This window comes from Leucoraja erinacea, chromosome 5 (assembly GCF_028641065.1).
Source record: "Leucoraja erinacea ecotype New England chromosome 5, Leri_hhj_1, whole genome shotgun sequence".
NCBI classification, from domain to species: Eukaryota; Metazoa; Chordata; class Chondrichthyes; order Rajiformes; family Rajidae; genus Leucoraja; species Leucoraja erinaceus.
This window is the reverse complement of record NC_073381.1, coordinates 25,245,364-25,265,665: the sequence shown is the minus strand read 5'-3', so window position 1 is coordinate 25,265,665 and position 20,302 is coordinate 25,245,364. Positions and strand designations below refer to the sequence as shown.

The 20,302-nt window shown below is 42.5% G+C and overlaps 1 protein-coding gene across 1 annotated transcript in view; it reads right to left on the bottom strand.

Annotated features, from left to right (window-relative positions):
* Positions 1 to 780: 780 nt before the first annotated feature.
* The window catches only part of trappc12 (trafficking protein particle complex subunit 12), an 82,006-nt gene continuing 62,484 nt past the window's right edge, over positions 781 to 20,302 (bottom strand). Inside the window, 5 exon segments of the mRNA XM_055635255.1 lie at positions 781 to 2,623; positions 2,626 to 2,754; positions 4,542 to 4,629; positions 6,631 to 6,734; positions 13,626 to 13,724. Of these exon segments, the coding sequence (XP_055491230.1) occupies positions 2,510 to 2,623; positions 2,626 to 2,754; positions 4,542 to 4,629; positions 6,631 to 6,734; positions 13,626 to 13,724 (534 nt within the window). The 3' untranslated portion in view covers positions 781 to 2,509.

The following is a 20,302-nucleotide window of genomic DNA, read 5'->3' as shown; positions in this document are numbered from 1 at the left end:
GACTGCCACCCATTTCCCCCTGCCACTAACATCACCCTTTCCTGCCCCCACCAATTTCCTCCCTCTGGCAACTCTTCAAACCTAGCTCACACCATTCTTCATCTTTGGCCTTTGTTCGACCAGCTGCTTATCAAAACTTTATTTTTGTGTATTTACCAGCATCTGCATTTCTGTTTCGACAAAGCAATACATTGTTAGATAGTACACTCAGCATCAGGAACTCCTATCAATTGAATAAAGAGTCAGAAATATAAAGCATTTATTACTTTTATTCTTTCTGATCAATTTTCACAATTTCATGCCAGTCTAATTGATTTTTAAAATAATAATTGATAAATGCTTATTTGGTCAGAAAGTAATTAACTGACTTGGTTATAGTTTTAAACCATTTTGAAGACATGTCCGTAATAGTTCCCTCCCTAAGATGACCCAATATACACAGAAATTAATATTACATAAATTAACATACAATAATTTTAATTTACAATGTCCTATCATAAAACTAACATTGGGAGAAAATGGCAAGATTACTGTTGCTTAAAAATATGCACTTTTAGGTGACCAAACTGTTCCTAGTTCTCTTAACTTTTGTGTAGATTGTTCTGGTCGGTACAGAATAGAGGTTGACATTGCTGATTTGTCCTTCCCATAGCTTTATGGTGGCTGACCAAGAGTGGAACACCTGGACACATCCAGAATTATTTTGTCTGAGTAGCGCTTTTAGAAGTTGTTTATGAATAAGGAGTTGCCTAATTAAGACAGAGACTTTTTTTTCTTCTCTCTCAGACAACTGAGCACATTTCTCTCAGCGCAATGGAAGCAGAAACTTTGAATATTTTTAAATAGATGTAGGGAGATTCTTGATAAGCCAGAGGGTGAAAAGTTAGAGGCTAGGCTAGAATGCCATCTCTCAGATTCATTCTGTAACTTTCTCACCACTAGCCTGTAATTATCTGGCCTGTCTTTGCAAACTTTCTTAAATTAATGCATAACAGTAGCCACCCGAGATTAATGATTATGCAAATATTTCTGCCAGGGTCCCTGCAATTACTTTCCTAGCTTCCGACAATGTCTGAGGATACATTTGGTCAGGCTCTTTGGAATTTATCCAGCTTTATGAACTTTAAGACTGCCAGTACTTCATCTTTTGTAATACCAATGTTTCAAAACATTACTGCTCTCTTCCCTGGGTTCCATTGCTTCCATTACCATCTCCGTGATCATGGTCCATGTGCTGATGGTATCGATGTTAAATTCCAGGATTTTAACAAAAACTTGTCTGAATAATACCAACATGCTACTGTAGATGCTGGAAATCTAGAAATAAGCAGAAAATGCTGAAAATAGTGGGCCAATTACAATGCCATTTTCATCAGGATGAGGAAAAATCAAACATAAAACAGTAAAAGTATTTTTTCTTTACTTTGTCTTCTTTTGAAAGATGCTTTGATATGCACAACAACATATCACAGGGGAGTTGACTATTTTATTTCATATTGTCCATTGAACTAATAGCAGCATACAAAAAAGAGATCTAAAGTGAAATTGTAACCCACAAACAGTGCCCGATTGATGATTCCCTGTTTCTCCTACTGTTGCTGCTGCCCGACATGCAACATATCTACAACATTTTATAATTTTCAGTATTAGCAGGGTTTTTTCCCTGGACTGTGAAGTAACATTTGATATATGTGTGTGATGGTAAACAGTCCAATACATTTATGTTATATAAAGTTGCAACATTTCCTTTGAGGAAATATGGGGCTTTGCATAACTGGTAATTAGCTCTAGAGAATGTTAGATAAACAAGTTGGCCAGTGGGCCCCACTTTTCCACACAGTTGTTTATGTTCCACCGAAGCTCCTTCCATCCTTCAGCTATCCCATAAAACAGCTAACTCACAGCTCTAAGTTCTGGTTTAATCCTGACTTTTGTGCTGCCTGCGATAGCAGGGGTTTCCTGCAGATCCATGGATGGTTTATTTCATCATAACACAGATATGCTGACAGGTAAATAAAATGGCCACTGTAAATGACCCCTAATGTGTATGTGTGGTAGAATCTGGGGAATGTTGACAGTAACGTGGAGAGAATAAAATAGAATTTGTAGAGATGGATACTTGATGGTAGGCATGAGCTTGATGGGGTGAAGTTACTTCCTTTTAGGTGCATATCTGCTGTTTGGGTCTAATGTAATAATAAATTCCATGTGATTATATGGCATTTATTTAAAACCAAAAAAAAACATTATTCTTGTACATCTAACCATCCACTTAGAACAGATCTGGTCAGTCTGCATGGGCAGTCGGAGCAAATAAAAATACAAACACAGGCGGGGGTAATTGAAATTCAAATTGTTCCCTTATCCCTAACAGATGCTGGTTGTGAAAGAGAAAAGATTATTTACCTGCAATATCAACAATCAGCTGTAGGTAAAGATCTTTAAAATATTTACATATTTACAGATTAAGTTACAATAATTAATTACAAACTGGAGAACATGGATGGTTTCACATTAGTTTTAGACACTGAACATTAAAGCTGTCTCCTTCACGACAGGCCACCGACTCCAGCAAGCTCTGTTTCTTTTGCATGCTGCGAGATGATTCCAGCTCATACATTGTGTGGTCAGGTTAAAAAGCACACTTTCATGCAGGTAGTGCTTGGGATCTTGCTGTACAAGTCCTTCCAGCTGCCTGAGGGAGTCCTTCAATTGGCCCAAGTATAGTAAGCATACCGCAGCATTGTTATTTGCCTAAATTGGAGAAAATAAATTTAGTTGATTAATTTTAACTGCTGGAGCAGCATTTCTTAACATTGAGGGGGAGAGCAGCTTGCTAGTAATGCTGGCGTTTTTGAACAGAAAAGTAGCATTTACCTAATTACGTAGAATAACTCACTTTTAAATGGGTTTTAAATGCCTCAAAGTCAGACTGCTGGAAGCCGTGCCTCTGATCAAGCCATGCCCTTTGAATCCAAGTCATTACAGGCCAGAGATCTCTGCACCCAGACCAGGTAAGGATGAGCATGAGAAGACCATGGACAACGATTCCAGGCCAGTAAGATTTGGCAGTGGTTGCTTGACTACTTTTGACTTAAAAATCCATTTGAATAAAATAACTTCTTCAGAGTAGAATGAAGGTTTTCACTCAATCACGATCATCCCTTGCTTGAGAAACCAGTTCACTTATCTCAGAGCTTTCAAGTTTTGTCAGAGCATTTCAGTATTATAGTACCTGAAAATCAGTATTTTGAGGAATCAGTATTTTACGCGGTGCCATTTTGATGAAGAAAGTGTTATTTTTTTATGTGTGGTCATACCCATGTAAGAGTACAAGAATGCATAACTTTGTTACCAATTGACATGTCTTCTATGCACCTTACTTGACAGTGCATTCATTACCATCTCTTTGTATGCTGCTTTTTAAACGACTGCTTCCTGCTTTTGGCACCAGATGATGATGTAGAAGCCATTTTGGAAGCCTCCCTCTCCCTCCCTCCCTCTCTCTCCTTCCTATTTCCATCCTATTCCCGCTTTCCCTCCCCTCCCTCCCTCTCTCTTCCTCCCTTTTTTTCTCCTTCCCTCTCTTGTTCCCTCCCATTCCCTCTCTCCTTCCTTCCCCCTCACTCCTCTCCCTACCCCAACAGTCTGTGACCCATAGCGCCGTGGTCTGGCGCTATGTGCAAAGCCCATAGCACTATGTGTAAAGGCAATAGCGCTCCAGCTGGGAGCATTATTTTTAGAACCCATAGCGCTGTTCGTTTAAATTCCAACGTGCTAAACTGACAGCGCTGTTTAAACCTGGAGCGGGACAGGCAGATCAAAGCTTACAAAAATAATTATCCAGATCTTGAAATTTAAAATACTAATAGATTTAATCTGCTATAATTTTTAGAGGTACAGTATGACTTTTTGTATCCATGCATTTTTTAAACAGCACGATGAAACAGGAAGTCGGGCGGATTTTAAAAAAAAACTATATTTTACAAAGCAAATCAGTACATCCGTATTCTGATCGCATTTCCGTACAAAATACGGAAAATCCATACTACTTGGCAGCTGTTATCTGCAGTAATGTAAACAGAGTTTCACTGTCAACTTCATTGTGCACATGTATTGTGCAAACATATTGGGCAACAGTGTTCAGCCAAGAGGATTTAAGTGCACGAATAAAGATTCCTGCAAGTATATAGAGCCCTGCTTAACCTAGTCTGATATCCCTATCCAAGAATGGGGATACTTGCAATAGGAGTGGAATGAAGGTTCACAGATGGATTGATTTAATAGGACAAGAAATGTGTCTGTAATGACAGAGAATGCACATTAGATAAAATAGCCTACTATTTCTTAAGTAAATAAAACAATTAGGTCAGGATGGATGGGATGGCTGGTTGCATAAACAAAGTAGAGTTACAGCTGAACGTAACATACTATATAAAGCAACATGCGGAAAATCTGCAGTTTGATGAAAATTACAATTGCATTTTATTAAAGTAGAACTACATTGTATAATGTTAAGAACACACCACAGGGTTACTCACCACTGGATTGCTTGGATCTAATTTGGTAACTTCGTTGAAAAAATTATAGGCTTCAGCAAAGTTATTTTGACCAAGGTGCAGGAATGCCCTAATGATAGAAATAATACATTTTCACTCTACTTAATGTTTTTTAAATGCAACAAAATTAAAACAACAAATTATGTCAAACTGAATGAAACACTCAATGGGCAATAGTCATAATTTGAAGATATTTCTCTCAGGAGTGGAACAAATATATGTCTTCACTTCAGGGATTTTCTTTTTGTCACAGAAAAAATATTTTGTTGGAAATTTTAAGTAAACTTTTGGTCAGAGAGAGAGAGTGTGTGTGTGTGTGTGTGTGTGTGTGTGTGTGTGTGTGTGTGTGTGTGTGTGTGTGTGTGTGTGTGTGTGTGTGTGTACACAAACCTGCAGAATGTACCTTTAAAAATAAAGTACTTTATGAGACTTAAAATAAATGATATTCAGCATCATAAAGGCTGTAATGTCATGTAATTACCTCTAGCCGTGCCCTACTGTGTTTCTTTAGCTGCACAAGAGCAAGTTAAAACGATTTCAAACAGAGAACAAAACATGTGATATAGGAGAAACAGATTCCCGTGTGACTGGAAGATTCATATTGGTAGAATGCTTAATTTATCAATTTGTCCGTCAAACCATCTAACATCTCAAATACTTTCTCCCCCTCCCTCAGCAGAAAGATTTCTTGAATTTGGACCTACACATTCACACATAGCCATGTTGTCGATGAATTCTAAGCACCCACACAGGATTTCATGTAGTGGGATCACAATGCTTTAATTAGACATGAACAGACTAGCATTAATTTCCACTCGGGCATCCCCCACACAATGATGTGGCTAGATCTTCACGAATGCTGTTCATATAAAAAAGCTGCCAAAACTGACTGGTTCTACATATTTATTTCCTCTGATGTGATTACTGTATTTCCCGGCAATGAAGGCGCAATTTTTTAACCCAAAAATAAGATGAAAATTTACCTGAGTCTTGGACACCGAAGGTTATGTTGTTAACCAAGAAAGATAGACTTGGCTATCCCTCAGTACAGCAACATCAAGAACATCTATCCCTCACTGCTGGAAGCTGTTGGGAAGTGGCGGCGCAGGGGGGGGGGGGGGAGAAGAATTTCTTTCACAATGTGTGGGGAGTCTGGCCGGGGAGGGAAGTAGGTCAGGTGGCTGCAAGCAATGTGTTGGACCGAGGACAAATCTTCAAAGATATGCACACCTGGAAGCTGTAGACTCTCTCCACCGCCATCCCGTCAATGAAGACAGGCTCGTGGATCCTCAGCTTTCCCCTTCTAAAGTCAACAATCAGCTCCTAGGTCTTGCTGACATTGAGAGCAAGATGAGAGCAAGATTGTTGTTCTGGCACTATTCATACTGTGCAGAAACATGCCCATGCGGACCAAGATATCCCATCTACGCTCGTCCCACATGCCAGTATTGGTCCATATTCCTCTAACCCTTTCCTGTCCATTTACTTGTCCACATGGTTTTTTTAATGTTTTTATAGTATCCGACTCAATTCCTTCCTCTGGCAGCTCATTCCATATACCCACCATCCACTGTGTGAAAAAAAAGTCGCCTTTCAAATTACCAGTAAATCTTTACCCTCTCACCATAAAATTCAGATTTTCAATCTCTCTCTCCTGTAGGACTCATCAAGCATTATAAATTAGCTTTCAAATCTTGGTTTAAATGCTTCATAGTTCAGTGATCATTATTTGATTGGATTAATTGAGAAAGCATGTTGTTGCTTTCCTTGTTTCAACATGTCCCAGATCTGTATCATCAGTCTCTCTACTACCTTAACTTGTCAGGCAAAAGAACGTTCCTTAGATTTATAACTGCCCATCTGTGGATTAATCTAATATGTTCTTCACCCATGGTAGATTTTGCTGCATGACTGTCATGCCATCAATAGCCTCTGTGAAAAAGGAAAACAATTTGCCATACTTCACTTATCTTCCATGTTTGAGGCATAGGTTTTGAACAAAGTGAGATGACAGCAGTTAGACAAGGAATTAAAAATTATACTTTGAAAATGTTTTTTTTCTGCATCTTACCTGTTCATCTGAATAATTATACTCTGTTGAAGTTCACTTCCTAACTTTGGAACCATTTTTTCAACTTTTTGAAAATATTTCTCAGCTGTTTTGATGTCACCAATCTAGGTATCAAAGAAGTACAATATTAAAATCTTAAAATTTCAAATAAGCCATAATTTCTTGGACATCCGGTGGCTCTTTCATGGCTACCTCAGCCTTCAGTACGGTATCTTTTTTTTGTTATGTTTTTAGGGGGGGGAAGAGGGTACGGTAATGGGGATACCATCCTTCAGTCGCTTCCTGGAGAGGATGTGACCATTATTCGAGTCTGAGGGCCTGAACATCGGGCCACCCATGGTGGCGACTATGGAATGCTCGGGAGGCCCCGACTACGCGTGAACATCTGGGAAGATCAACGAGGAGGCTGACTGGACTTTGGTTCATTCCCTATCTTTGGTGCCGCTGTGGGGATGTTGTGTCGTGGACTTCTGTGTTTGTGCTTTTTTTTATGACTGTAAGGAAAATCAATTTTGTTGTCTCTTATGAGACAATGACAATAAATTGAATCCAATCCAATCCAATTTAAGATTTTTTGCAATTTTAGTAACTGGTGGTAATTTAGAACCAAAAACGTGCTTCAAAAATGGTTTGAAATCCTGGAAATGAACCTCGCAGGATTTTCAGCCACTGTAATTATGTGACGTGCTATTGTAATCCTCGGCACATCATCTGGAAATGTAGGAGGTCAAGTGGTGATCTTATAGATATTTACAAAATTATGAGTTGGCGCAGATAAGATAGAAAGTTGGAATGTTTTTCCTATTTTAGATGAGGCGAAAACTACAGGGCACAGGTTTAAGGTGAGAAGGGAGAAATTTAATGGGGATCTGATAAGTCGGTTTTTCCACACTCTGGCTGGTGAATATCTGGAACTAGCTGCCAAAGAAGGTAGTGGAGGCATATATAATTACAATGTTTAAAAGGCATTTGGATAGGGACATGGATAGGAACGAAACAGGTCTTAATGCGGATAAATAGGCATAATGGTCAGCATGGATAAGGTGCTGGGCCCATGGATAAAGTGAAAGGGCCCATTATTGTGTTGTACATTTCTACAATTTCTCCAAATACAATAGCTGGCCAACCAGTCATTGTCACCTTCACTCCTCAGCCAACACTCCCACATTTGAGACCGTCATATTTTTCCCCAAATGCTCTTGGAGGCAATTCTGCTCACCGAGTTGATATCAGTTCTCAGAGAAATTCCACCAGTTCCATTCTGCCATCTAAAATTCCCTGCAATATATTCTCTCATGTTCATGGACTCCCTACCACGTGAGGTGATTCACATTATCCTTTGATCCAACAGCATGTTTATGGGATGTGGGAGGAAACCAGAGCACATGAGAAAACATTTAGGCCACAGGTGAAGTGTCAGACTGTTTCAAAACACATACCTAGTTAAAATTGAATCAGGATCACTGACCCTGGGTGGCATAAATTACAGTCAAATTGATTCATTTGCATGCCTGCCACCCGAATCTCAAAACATATGCTCTACCCCAAGCTCTACCATGGTAAGAGATTAACAGGCAGATCAAGGAAATGATTCTGTCCACTTCATAATTGGGAACAAAAATACAAAATTCCCCACGCACTTGAAGGGGAGAAAAACCCAATTACATGGCACAAAGAACTTACTGCTCACATATTAAGAGTGCAAAGAAACAAAATATAAACAGGAGGCGTGCATCACCTCAAGCTATCCACCCACCCACTCATCTCCTGCCATATTTGTGAATGCATTTGTAATTCTCACGCTGGTCTCATCAGTCACCCAAGAACAAGAATGGAAACAATTTATCCTCAATCCCAAAAGACTTCCGAAGACCATTTAATATTGCTTTAAAAGAGATTAGATTAATATAATTACAGAATATTACAAACTAGCTGCGAACAATCAAAGATTGCACACATTGCAAATCTGATAGGCAATGATGTATTTATGATGTGAAATTGGCCTATTTATTGATCCTTCCAAAAGCACCCAATGGCAAGAACTGAATTAACATATCAGTTCACAATATGAACAGATATAATTGGTAAAATGGCCTTTTTAGTAAGGTTTCTTTTCCTATGGAAGTCATTAAACGTGATTTCTGATTATACCAGCCCCAGTCTTATTTTTAAACATCTACACTGCACAGAAACTAGGTTAATTAACACATTATAGGTTAAAATAATTGAATGTCATTATAATGCCAGAGTAAAATATATACTAGTATTTTTCTCTGCATATAAAAGTATTAATAAAAAGCAGAAAATGAACAATGAAATGCTTGAGACGTGGGGAGTAGAGAAGGTGAAACAACTGGTGGACTGGTGCAACACGAACAATCTGATCCTGAATGTTGACAAAACAAAGGAGGTCATCGTTGACCAGGAAAAACCGGAAATCACACATCACTTCACATTAATGACATTGATGTGGAGTTGGTCAGTAGCACTAAGTTCCTGGAGGTGCAGATCACGAACAATCTGACCAGGTCACAAAATATCACATCATTAGTTAAGAGAGCGCAGCAGCGGTTGCACTTTCTGCGCCGGATGAGAAGGGCTCACCTCCCCCATCCCGTCCTCACCACTTTCTACAGGGGAGCAATAGAGAGCATTTTGACCAGCTGCATCTCTGTCTGGTTTGGGGACTGTAAAGCCTCCGATTGGAAGTCCGTGCAGAGAGTGGTGAGGACAGCTGAAAAAATCATCGGGACTTCTTTTCCTTCAACCGGGGACATTGCGTGCAAACGTTGCTTGTCTAAGGCCAGCAGTTTTATAAAGGACCCCACACATCTCCATCATGCACTGTTCACTCTGCTGCCCTCGGGCAAAAGATATCGTAGTATAAGGAGCAGAACGGCCAGGTTTTGCAACATCTTCTTCCCCCAAGCCACCAGACTCTTGAATTCCATGTAATGTGCCGCCACTATTATCTATTTTATCTTTTTATCTATTTTATCCTTTTGTTATTTTATGTTGCAAGGGGAGCCAGATGCAACAAAATTCCGTTCAGACTTGCATTTTATTGGTGTATTTCTGAATGACAATAAAGTCTTTGATAGATTGATTCAGTTCCATACTTAGTGTTCGGCACAACGATCATTTAGTCTAGAATTTTCCCTGCAACCACAGGAGATGGACTCCAATAGGCCTTCAGTTCCCATACCAACCTTTCTGATCTTGGTATCATGCACTGCCAGAAGATTGGGGTGACATGCAAATTGGAAGAACAGCATCTCATATTCTGCTTGATAGCCTACAACCCAACAGTAAGATTCTCCAATTTCAAGTAAAGCTTGTGTACATAAATTTTCCCACCAGCCCGTCACACTGTTCTTTTACCTCCTCCTTATACTCATCTCCCAACCCTTCTTTCTCCGAGTCTCCCATTTCCATTTTATTCCCCTAAGCCTAAAGGCGAGCCGTGGCTCAATGACACCACCAGAGCCCTAAGAAGAGAATGCAGAAAATCAGAACGGAAGTACAAATCTGAAAAGCTTCAAATTTCCTTTGAACTCCTGAAAAACAATCTTCACAATTACTAGGAAGTGGTAAAATCTGCTAAAATTAAATACTTCTCCACCCTCATCTCCAAAACCGCTCATAATTCCAAGGTCCTTTTTAGCACCATTACCTCCATCATTTGTCCTGCCCCCAGCACCAACTGGGTCCCCTGCTAAGTGCGAGGAATTTACTACATTTTTCACCAGCAAGGTAAAAAACATAAGAACAAATATCTCCCCACCCACCTGTGGCTTGGCTGTCTCATTGGTCTGCTCTTCAAAATTAGATTGTTTCCAACTCGTTACTCCACCCTCCCTTGTAAAACTGATCACCGCCATGAAACCTACTACCTGCCCCCTCGACACTGTCCCCTCTGCCCTCCTAAAGGATGTCATTACAACAGCCGGTCCCATCATCCTCGCCATCTTCAACAGCTCTCTGACCACTGGCACTGTACCTACCTGCTTCAAGCATGCGGTGGTCCAGCCACTCCTGAAAAAAACCTAACCTCGACCCCACCTTGCCAAGCAACTACAGACCCATGTCTAAACTGCCTTTCCTCTCAAAAGCCCTTGAAAAGGTAATTTTAAGTCAACTTATGCCTTACCTTCACCAAAACACTATCCTGGAAACACTATCAGGTTTCAGGGCTCACCAGAGTCTGCCTTGTTGAAGGTACATAATGACCTATTGCTCACCGTTGACTCCGGAGACTGTGCAATCCTGCTCCTTCTTGACCTCAGCGCAGCATTTGACACTGTTGACCACACCATCCTAATTGACCATCTCTGGTACGGGGTTGGTATTGATGGCACTGCCCTGAGATGGTTCATCTCTTACCTCAAAGGTAGGAGTTTCTCGACTAACATAGGCAACTCTTTCTCCTCCCCAGCTAATCTCTGCTGTGGGGTTCCACAAGGTTCCATCCTTGGCCCCATTCTCTTCTCCCTGTATATGCTCCCCTTAGGCCAAGTCATTGAAAGGCACGGCATTTCCTTCCATTGCTACGCAGACGATACACAACTCTATCTCCCCCTGAAGCCCAAAAACCAATCAGATCTGCTTAACCTTATCCACTGCCTCGAGGATATGAAGTGCTGGATGGCCCAGAACTTCCTCCAACTAAATGAGAGTAAGTCTGAGGTCATCCTTCTCGGCCCCTCGGGCTCAATCAAAATGATAGCTGGCAGTCTTGGAAGCCTTACCCCACTACTCAAACCTCACGTCAAAAACCTCGGCGTGATATTTGACTCAGCACTGAAATTTGACAAACAAGTCAATGCCATGGTAAAAGCTAGCTAGCTTCTTTCAGCTTTGGACGATAGCTAAAATAAAACAATTCCTCCACTGTGATGACCTCGAAAAGATCATCCACACATTTATCTTGTCCCGCCTAGATTACTGTAACTCTCTTTACACTGGCATCAGCCAATCTTCCCTGTCTCGCCTGCAACTAGTCCAAAACGCCGCAGCGAGACTCCTGACGGGCACCCGAAAAAGGGACCACATCACCCTGATCCTGGCCTCTCTCCACTGGCTCCCTGTGTGGTTCCGTATACATTTCGAGACCCTCCTCTATGTCCACAATGCCCTCAATGGGCTTGCCCCCTCCTACATTAAAAGTCTTCTCACCCACCACTCCACCTCCAGGTCCCTCAGATCGGCCGACTTGGGGCTGCTGAATATCCCGCGGTCTAGGCATAAGCTTAGGGGCGACCGCGCCTTTGCGGTTGCAGCTCCTAGACTGTGGAACAGCACCCCCCTTCCCATCAGAACTACCCCCTCCATCGACTCCTTTAAGTCAAGACTAAAATCTTATCTATATTCCCAAGCCTTTCCTGACGTCCACTGAGCGAGGGCTATATGTATATATGTATGTAGTTTGTTTGTTTATACTATTCTTATAACAAATGTTAAGCACTTTGGCCAACGAGAGTTGTTTTTTAAATGTGCTATATAAATAAATGTGACGACTTGACTTTTTCCTCCCCCCCCCCTCAAATTTCCTTCCATTCATATCCCTCCCTCTGGTTTTATGTTTCACCGCTTCTTACCATATCTGATGTTCTTTTGTCTCCTTTTCATTGCTAGCCTTTGTCACTATCTCCACCCATCTACCAATCATCCCTGCTCACCTGTATCCACCCATCATTTGCCTGGCTCTGCCCAATCCTCACTTCTCTTTTCCAGCTTTCCCCCCCCCCTCCTCCTCATCAGTCTGACGAAGGGCCCTGTCCCAAAAAGTCATCTGTCATACCCTCCATAGATGCTGACTGACCGGCTGAGTTCCCTAGGTTCTTTCTTTTGCTCACCATTCCAGCATCTACATTCTCTCATATCTCTAATCTTAATAAATTGTTTCCTGCATGTATACCAAGGATATTTATATATAAAATTATGAGAAGTAAAGATATGATAGATAGTCAGAACTTTTTTCATCCGAGATGGAAATATCCAACACTTGGGAGAATAGCTATAGGATGAGAAGGAGAAAATATAATGGAGAAGTGTGGACAAAATATAATGAAGAAAAGTTATGCCCTTTATCCTTGAATTGTACGCTTTGAATGGCTTGATTGTATTCATGCATAGTCTTTTCACCAACTGGATAGTTCCGCAACACAAAAATACTTTTCACTGCACCTCATTACACATGACATTAATGTCCCTGTCCCACTTAGGAAACCTGAACGGAAACCTCTGGAAACTTTGCACCCCACCCAGGTTTCCGTGCGGTTCCCGGAGGTTGCAGGTGGTTGCTGGAGGTTGCAGGTAGTGAAAGCAGGTAGGGAGACTGACAAAAACCTCCAGGAACCGCACAGAAACCTTGGGTGGGGCACAAAGTCTCCAGAGGTTTCCGTTCAGGTTTCCCAAGTGGGACAGGGGCATAATAAACTAAAGAAACACAATGGAATATTCTCCACTTTCCTTGAAGAGTGCAGCTTCAACACTCAAGAATAACTAGTAACCCAACTGCCATCCTAGATATTCATTTCCTCAAGAATTATAACATCTTGGCTGCAATGTGTGCTATTTACAAAATGAAACATATTACTCGCATAGACGTGCCACCTTATAGAAAAAATGCTCTACACCCAAGAAAGTGGTGTATTTTCTCTTTGTCAGGGCAAATAGAAATGAGCAAGAAATGTTGGCTTTGCCAATGATACTGCATACCAAACCAAGCAACAATGCAGATTTACACAAAACAATTACAATTTTACTTCCTACTTTACTCAATTTACACTTTAGTCAATATTATTTTACTTTTTCAAAAGCTTTTTAGGATTCAGTCTAATTACATTAAGACACACATCATTGTGAGTACGTATGATTCTTGACTTCCCATAAGTCTGACCAACCTATTGTAAAAATAATTGAACGCAGGACTAAATTATCACATTCAAAGGATAAGACATTGAAAAAGCCCTCACTTATCCCACGGCTCATACCTGCAAAAGTAGTCTTCCTATTCCACTTAAAAGCTGAGGCTCTTGTTCTGGTTGGTATTGAATGACTGAGAGATACATGTCAACAGCAAGTACGTAGTCCTAGGAAGAGTGAAGAAAAGTAGGTAGTTTGTTCAATTCAGAATCTATATTCAATAAATCATCTTTAATCTTTGATGGCTACAATGCCATTTTGGAAAGATAAATGGGATCCATTTTATTTGCTAAAAAAAAATAGAAAAACTGAACAACATGAAACCAAAGCACAATTTACAGAACCCATTTACTCTGAGTAAATCTCAAACAAAAAAAGCCAATGTACAGGGATCGTAGGTTGGCGAGGACTCAGTGGGTTGAAGGGCATGTTTCCATGCTGTATCTCTAAAACTAAAAAATAAAACTAAATGGTATGAAGTTGTTCAGTAGATGATACCAGGTTCAACAAGATTAACATTTCAAAGGGGGTGGAAGATTGCAACCTTCACGTGGTCCGCCCAGTTTCAACTAATGCAATCAACTCGACGTGCACAAACGGAAGATCAAATAGAACAAGTTATCCAACAACTTTAGGCTGTGCACGCCACACGAAAGAAGAAGAGCATTTCAAAGGGACATCCAGTCCCTTCCTCATGCAAGAGGATTCCAGGCCTAACCACATGATGCTCCATGCCACCCCACCTCCACTCTCCTGCCCCCCAATATTTTATTAGGGCATCCTTACTCTCTCTCATCCTCCTTGATCACATATCCCAGTCCCAACACTAACCTTGACCCTACTTTCCAGCCTGATCATTCTTCACCACACACTCCCCCCCAATGGGAGCTCTCTCTCCCATTACCTTTCCCTGATCCCACACTGCATCTCTGCTCCAACTCCTATCACTTAACCAACTTCACCATCCATGTGAGCTTCCCCTCGCTGACACTGAACAGTTAGTACTCAGTAGTGGCTAGACCTTTGCATACTTCTTCCTGCACCTAAATTAATTTTGCGCCCAACATAACGTTGATCTCTTCTTCCCCTGCCTTATCTTTCGAGCCTCTTTATTTGGCAAGGAATCCTAATTCCCCAGTAATGTGCTTTCTCCCATCTCCAGCAGTGCCCATGTATTTGAAGACCTTTGCTGGGATCATTCCCCCTCTGATTGCACAGCACTGCACCAATCCAACCTCTTCATCGAACGTCCAGATAAGAACGTGCAGTGACCTAGACCATGCAGAGGCAAGATACCTCTTAATATCCCCTTCTTACCCTTATCTACTTCTCCTCCTATATCTCTCATTTTCTACATATCAAAGGTAAGCCATCGGCACTCACAAGGGCCGCAGCTATTCCTGTTTTTTTTTTCTTTTTGGCTTCATGCAACAGTCCTTGTTCCAAACCTAGAGAAAGAGGGGTGGGTGGTGGAGAAAGTGGACCTCGAGGGTACCTAAAATTGAAGAAGTCAATGTTCATACCATTGGGTTCCTGAAACCAAGCAGAATATGGGCTGCTGTTCATCCAGTTTGCTTATGGCCTCACTGGCAATAGAGGCAGCCCCGGACAGAAAGGTCCGTACAGGTATGTGGGTGGGAGTTTAAATGGTTGGCAACCAGGAAATCAGGTAGACTTGGCAGACTGAGCGCAAGTGTTCGTCGAAATGGTCGCCGAGTCTACGCTTGGTCTCACAGATGTACAGGAACCCAAATAGGAAACGCCAGATGCAGTAGATGAAGTTACAGGAGGTCCATGTGAATCCGTCTCATCTGGAAGGACTACTTGGGTCTGCAGAAGGACTGCTTGGGTCCGTGGGAGGAGGTAAGGGAGTAGGGACAGGTGTTACATCTCCTGCAGTCGCAGGGGAAAGTTCCTGGAGAGGTGTTGGTTTAGATGGGAAGGGATGAGTGAACCAAGGAGTTGCGGAGGCAGTGGTCTCTATGGAACGTGGAAAGGGATGGGGATGAGAAGTTGAACTAGCGTTGGGATCATGTTGGAGGATGATATGTTGAATGTGGAGGCTAGTGGGCTGGTGGACAGGGGATAGCAATGTTACAAAATTTTGAGATTTTAAAAATCAAGTCTGCAATTTATCCCATCAGATAAAGCATACAAATAAGTTTAATTTGACACCTAATTCACTTTCACATCTTCAGTATATAAAAGATGGCCATTTCCATACTCGGAAATTAGCATCTTGTTCCCTATTGCTTTTCCATTGACTTAACACAAAAGCTGTGACCGAGGAGTCAAAAGCCCATAGCTTCCTTAAAAATTAAGAGAACTGAATGAAATGTTCATTTATTTTAGATTGAAGCATTCTGAAACAAATATATAACATCTTACTTGGATGACCTGAAATTAAAGCATATAATTAGTTAATTATCTAATTGTAGTTAATCACAAAATTGACCGTTGTGACGGAAATAGTAATAAACAGCCAGACTGCCTTAAATTCAAAAATGTGATATTCTCAAGATCAGAACTTTAATATTATTGTATTATATGCTGTAAATCCGTAACAGATAGGTAAATAAATTACAATTTCTATGGAGAAGATCAGTTGCTGGCTGGTACATTGGCATATCATAATCAGTAGCAATTTTGGCATTGTAAACTACACATTTTTGCTCTTCAAACCACACATGACATGCCTTTCTGCCCACTACTTCCCTAATAACAATGTCCTGTAGATTCAATTTCTTAAGAAAAGGATAATTTCTTTAAATAGCCCAAGTATCCAAATAACAAACTAATCCCATTCACACAAGAATTCACAATATAACATGATTTTTAAATCTCACTGTCATGAATTTATATCCCAGATGGAAGGAATTTAATGTTTAATTCCCATAAATTAATCTAGAAACATCCACCCAAAATATAATAAAATTATTGTTTTTTGCACAATACATGTGACTCAAACTGTTGTGACTATTTAGTTTTAAAATAATAATCATGGAGAGAGAGAATAACACAAAATATAGACAATTTAGACGGCTTATTTCCAAAAAAAAAAAGGGCATTTTCATCTTGCTTCTGGAACACGATCGATTGGAACGTTGCATTTGCAGTGAATTTGAACCCCATATCGGCAGGAAAAACACTGCTGGTTCGTATGGGGCCCAAATCACATTTTCGCTTATAGAGGATTGATTAAAGTCATCCCAAGAAACAAGTTTATATGTAAAATAGACGACTTACACCGTGTTTTGTCCCGTACGTGAGATTCGTCACGTTGTAGGCGTTGACAGCGTTAGAAGTCGCTTTTATTTTAATATAATTATGAAATTGTCTCGTGATTAAATAAATAAATATATATTTAAAAATCGAGAATACAAGTCGGAACGATTTTTCTGCAGCAGCTAGCAGCCCGAGGAAATCTGCCTCGGACAGGCGGTAGAAAACTGGATTTTAATCCCGCCCCCCTCCCTCAAAAGGCACCAAAGTCGCGCGCACAGCCAGTGGCAGAACTGCAGCGCCGCTAAAGGTAAGTTTTGTAACATCGCTACAAGGGAACTCTTATTTTTGTTCCATCTGGGGTTGAGGGGGATCGAGAGCAGAACAGAGAGTGATGCATCTATGACAGCAGAGGGGAATCACATTTACTAAAGAAAGAGGACATCTCTCCACATGGTTCACTTTCCCCAACTCACTCGCCATCTGGTTTGATCTGTCTGTCATCCCTCTCATCTGGTTCTAACAATTACCAGTCTCGGTCTCCATTCTTACCCCACCCCCATCTGCTTAAAATGTTCTTTATTTTTTCTTGTGTTGCTATCCACCACTTCCAGCATTTGTTTTGCCCCTCCGTCCCACTGCAATATACTGGATATCTTCTCTTTATGTGCCCAGTCCTCATGCAGGGCAACCTCAAAATATTGACCATCCCTTTGCCTCCATAGATGTGCTTGACCCACTGAGTTTCCTGCAGTTTACTTCATTCTCCAAATTCCAGCATCCGCAGTCTCTTACATCTCCATCCTGCCGGCATACTGAACATGACTTATGGCACATAATGCCCCAAGTAAATGCAGATATTCAGTACAGGTGCACAACCTTTTATCCGAAAGCCTTGGGACCAGACACTTTTCGTAATTCAGAATTTTTCGGCTTTCGGAATGGAAGATTTTTAGCGTAGATTTTAACGGCTGGCTCAGTGGTAGAGTGCTCGGCTCATATCCGCAAGGTCGCGAGTTTGCGCCTCGATCCCGGCAGTTACTCGATCGCGAGTTTGAGTCTTCAATGTAGTTTTTCTTGCAGAATAGGAGAGAATAGGGAGGGTTAGTCTGGGATCATTCTCTGCGAGATGATCTTAGTGCGGGGAGACAAGTGTAGGAGAGGTGTACTGACTGTGTGGGCAGAACTTTGGAAGTGATTGCCCACCATTCTCAACAGCTGCTGAGTCTCCCTGTCCCTCCAACTCCAGAGGAACCCGTTCCCCGATGGGCCGCTACAGCGACAAGTGGCAGTTCGCCCACAGCCCGAGCTGCGCCACCTCATTCGCAACGCGGGTTCCTCTGGAGTTGGAGCGGGGCTGGGCTAGAGTTGTTGCTGGCTGTGAGTCTCTGGGATCTCCGTGCTTGCAGTGGGCCTGGGGGTCGGTGTCCCGATGAGGGGGCGCAGCTCGGGCTGTGGGAGAACTGCCACTTTGAGCTCTAGCGGCCCATCTGGGAGGGGCATCTGGTGGTCCTGACGTCTCTCAGCTCCTGGTCCAGGGGGGTGGCCGGAGACGTCAGGACCAACAAGAACCCGCTCCCCGATGCGCCGCTACAGCGACAAGTGGCAGTTCGCCCACAGCCGGAGCTGCGCCCCCTCATCCGCAACCCGGGTTCCTCTGGAGTTGGAGCGGGGCTGGGCTAGAGTTGCTGCTGGCTGTGAGTCTCGGGGATCTCCGTGCTTGCAGTCGGTGTCCCGTTGGTCTTGACGTCTCCGGTCACCCCCCTGGAATGGAGCTGAGACTGGGAACTGTACCGCCCTTGCCCCCTCCCTCTGCAACTGCAAACAAACCCCACTGCTCACCTGCAAGGGCGGTACAGTTCCCAGCCTCAGCTCCTGCATAGGGGGGTGGCCGGAGACGCCACAGCCCGAGCTGCGCCCCCTCATCCGCAACCTCAAGACCAAGACGTACTTTGCACACCATCAGCTTCTGTCCCTACGGGGAGCGTGTTCCTCTGGAATTGGAACGGGGCTTGCTGCTGGATGGGTCTCTGGGATCTCCGGCTGCACCTGGGGGGTGTCCGGGAGACGTCACAGCCACGAGCCGAGCTGCGCCCCCTCATCCGCAACAAGACCAAGACGTACCTTGCACACCATCAGCTTCTGTCCCTACGGGGAGCGTGTTCCTCTGGAATTGGAACGGGGCTGGGCTGCTGCTGGCTGTGGGTCTCTGGGATCTCCGTGCTTGCAGTGGGCCTGGGGGCAGGTGTCCCGTTGGTCCTGACGTCTCCGGTGACTGGCACTGGCTCCGACGTGAAGACAGTGCAAAGCCCCCGCGCCGGTGCAATGGGCAGGGAGCTGGAGAGGGGAGGGAAGGGGTCACACACATGGCCGGGAAGCAGAGGGGTGTAGGTGGGGTGAAACTGAAGGGAGCGACAATTTGCTGCTGCCTGCCCGCTGAGTTAAAAAGTTCCCACGCAAGACTCACGATGCACTGTGTATCGTGGGGCTACCGTGGGAACTTTTTAACTCAGCGGGCAGACAGCAGCAGATTGTCAATTATTAACCCTCCCGCACAACATACCATCACCTTCTCTTTTATGAATGGGGATTTAGTTCCCCTTTCTTCGAGGACCGACCGGAGGTTCCGCCGTCACCTCTGCGGGCCGCCCTCGGTGAACGTCTTCAAGGACCTTTCTTCAAGGACCGAAAAAATGTCCGCTATTCGGAGCTTTTCGTTATTTGGATCTTCGGATAAAAGGTTGTGCACCTGTACTTAGATTAAAAAAAGGGACCAAACATGCATGATAGAACATACAACAGGCTCTTTGGCCGACATCTTTGCTGAGCACAACCACCGTCTGGATGATTAATTGAGATTAATAAGAGAGTTAAACAGGTACTGATCAAAGCTTTAGACAAAGAAAACAAAGGTAAATATCAAAGCTGAGAAATGCAGGTCATAGTTGTTGCAGAAAGCTGAACAAAACAAGAGAAAGTGGAAATGCTGAGCAGTTCAGACAACGCCTGTAGGAAGAGAATACCTGAGATTATATTACAGATGAATAACCTTCTTACAGCACGACTGGCCAATTCTGACAGAAAAAACACTTTACCTGAAATTGTTGAATTTGAATTTGATAGAGGCCTAAAGAGCACAGTGCCTTAACAGAAGATGAGATGCTGTTCCTCAAACTTATGTTCAGCAACATAGATAGATAGGCCAGCGAGAAAGTGGGATGGTGAATGTGGCGTCACGTGAAAGGTGAAGATTAGCAGAAGTAATGAAATGATTAGTCATTCTGAGTAAGAAAACAGCACCAATCTTATTGCTAATGCTTTGGAAAGAGGGTTAATTAGAGGGACTTAAAATGGATGGTAACACAGATTGTTCTATGTATCCCACAAAGAGATTTCTCACATGGATGACAAGAGAAATTGAGTCTCTAGTCAGGAAAAAGGGGGTGTGGAACATGTATAGGCAGCTGGGATCAAATGCATTTCCGGAGGAGTTTTGGGAAGGATTCAGAGGGATTATTTATGT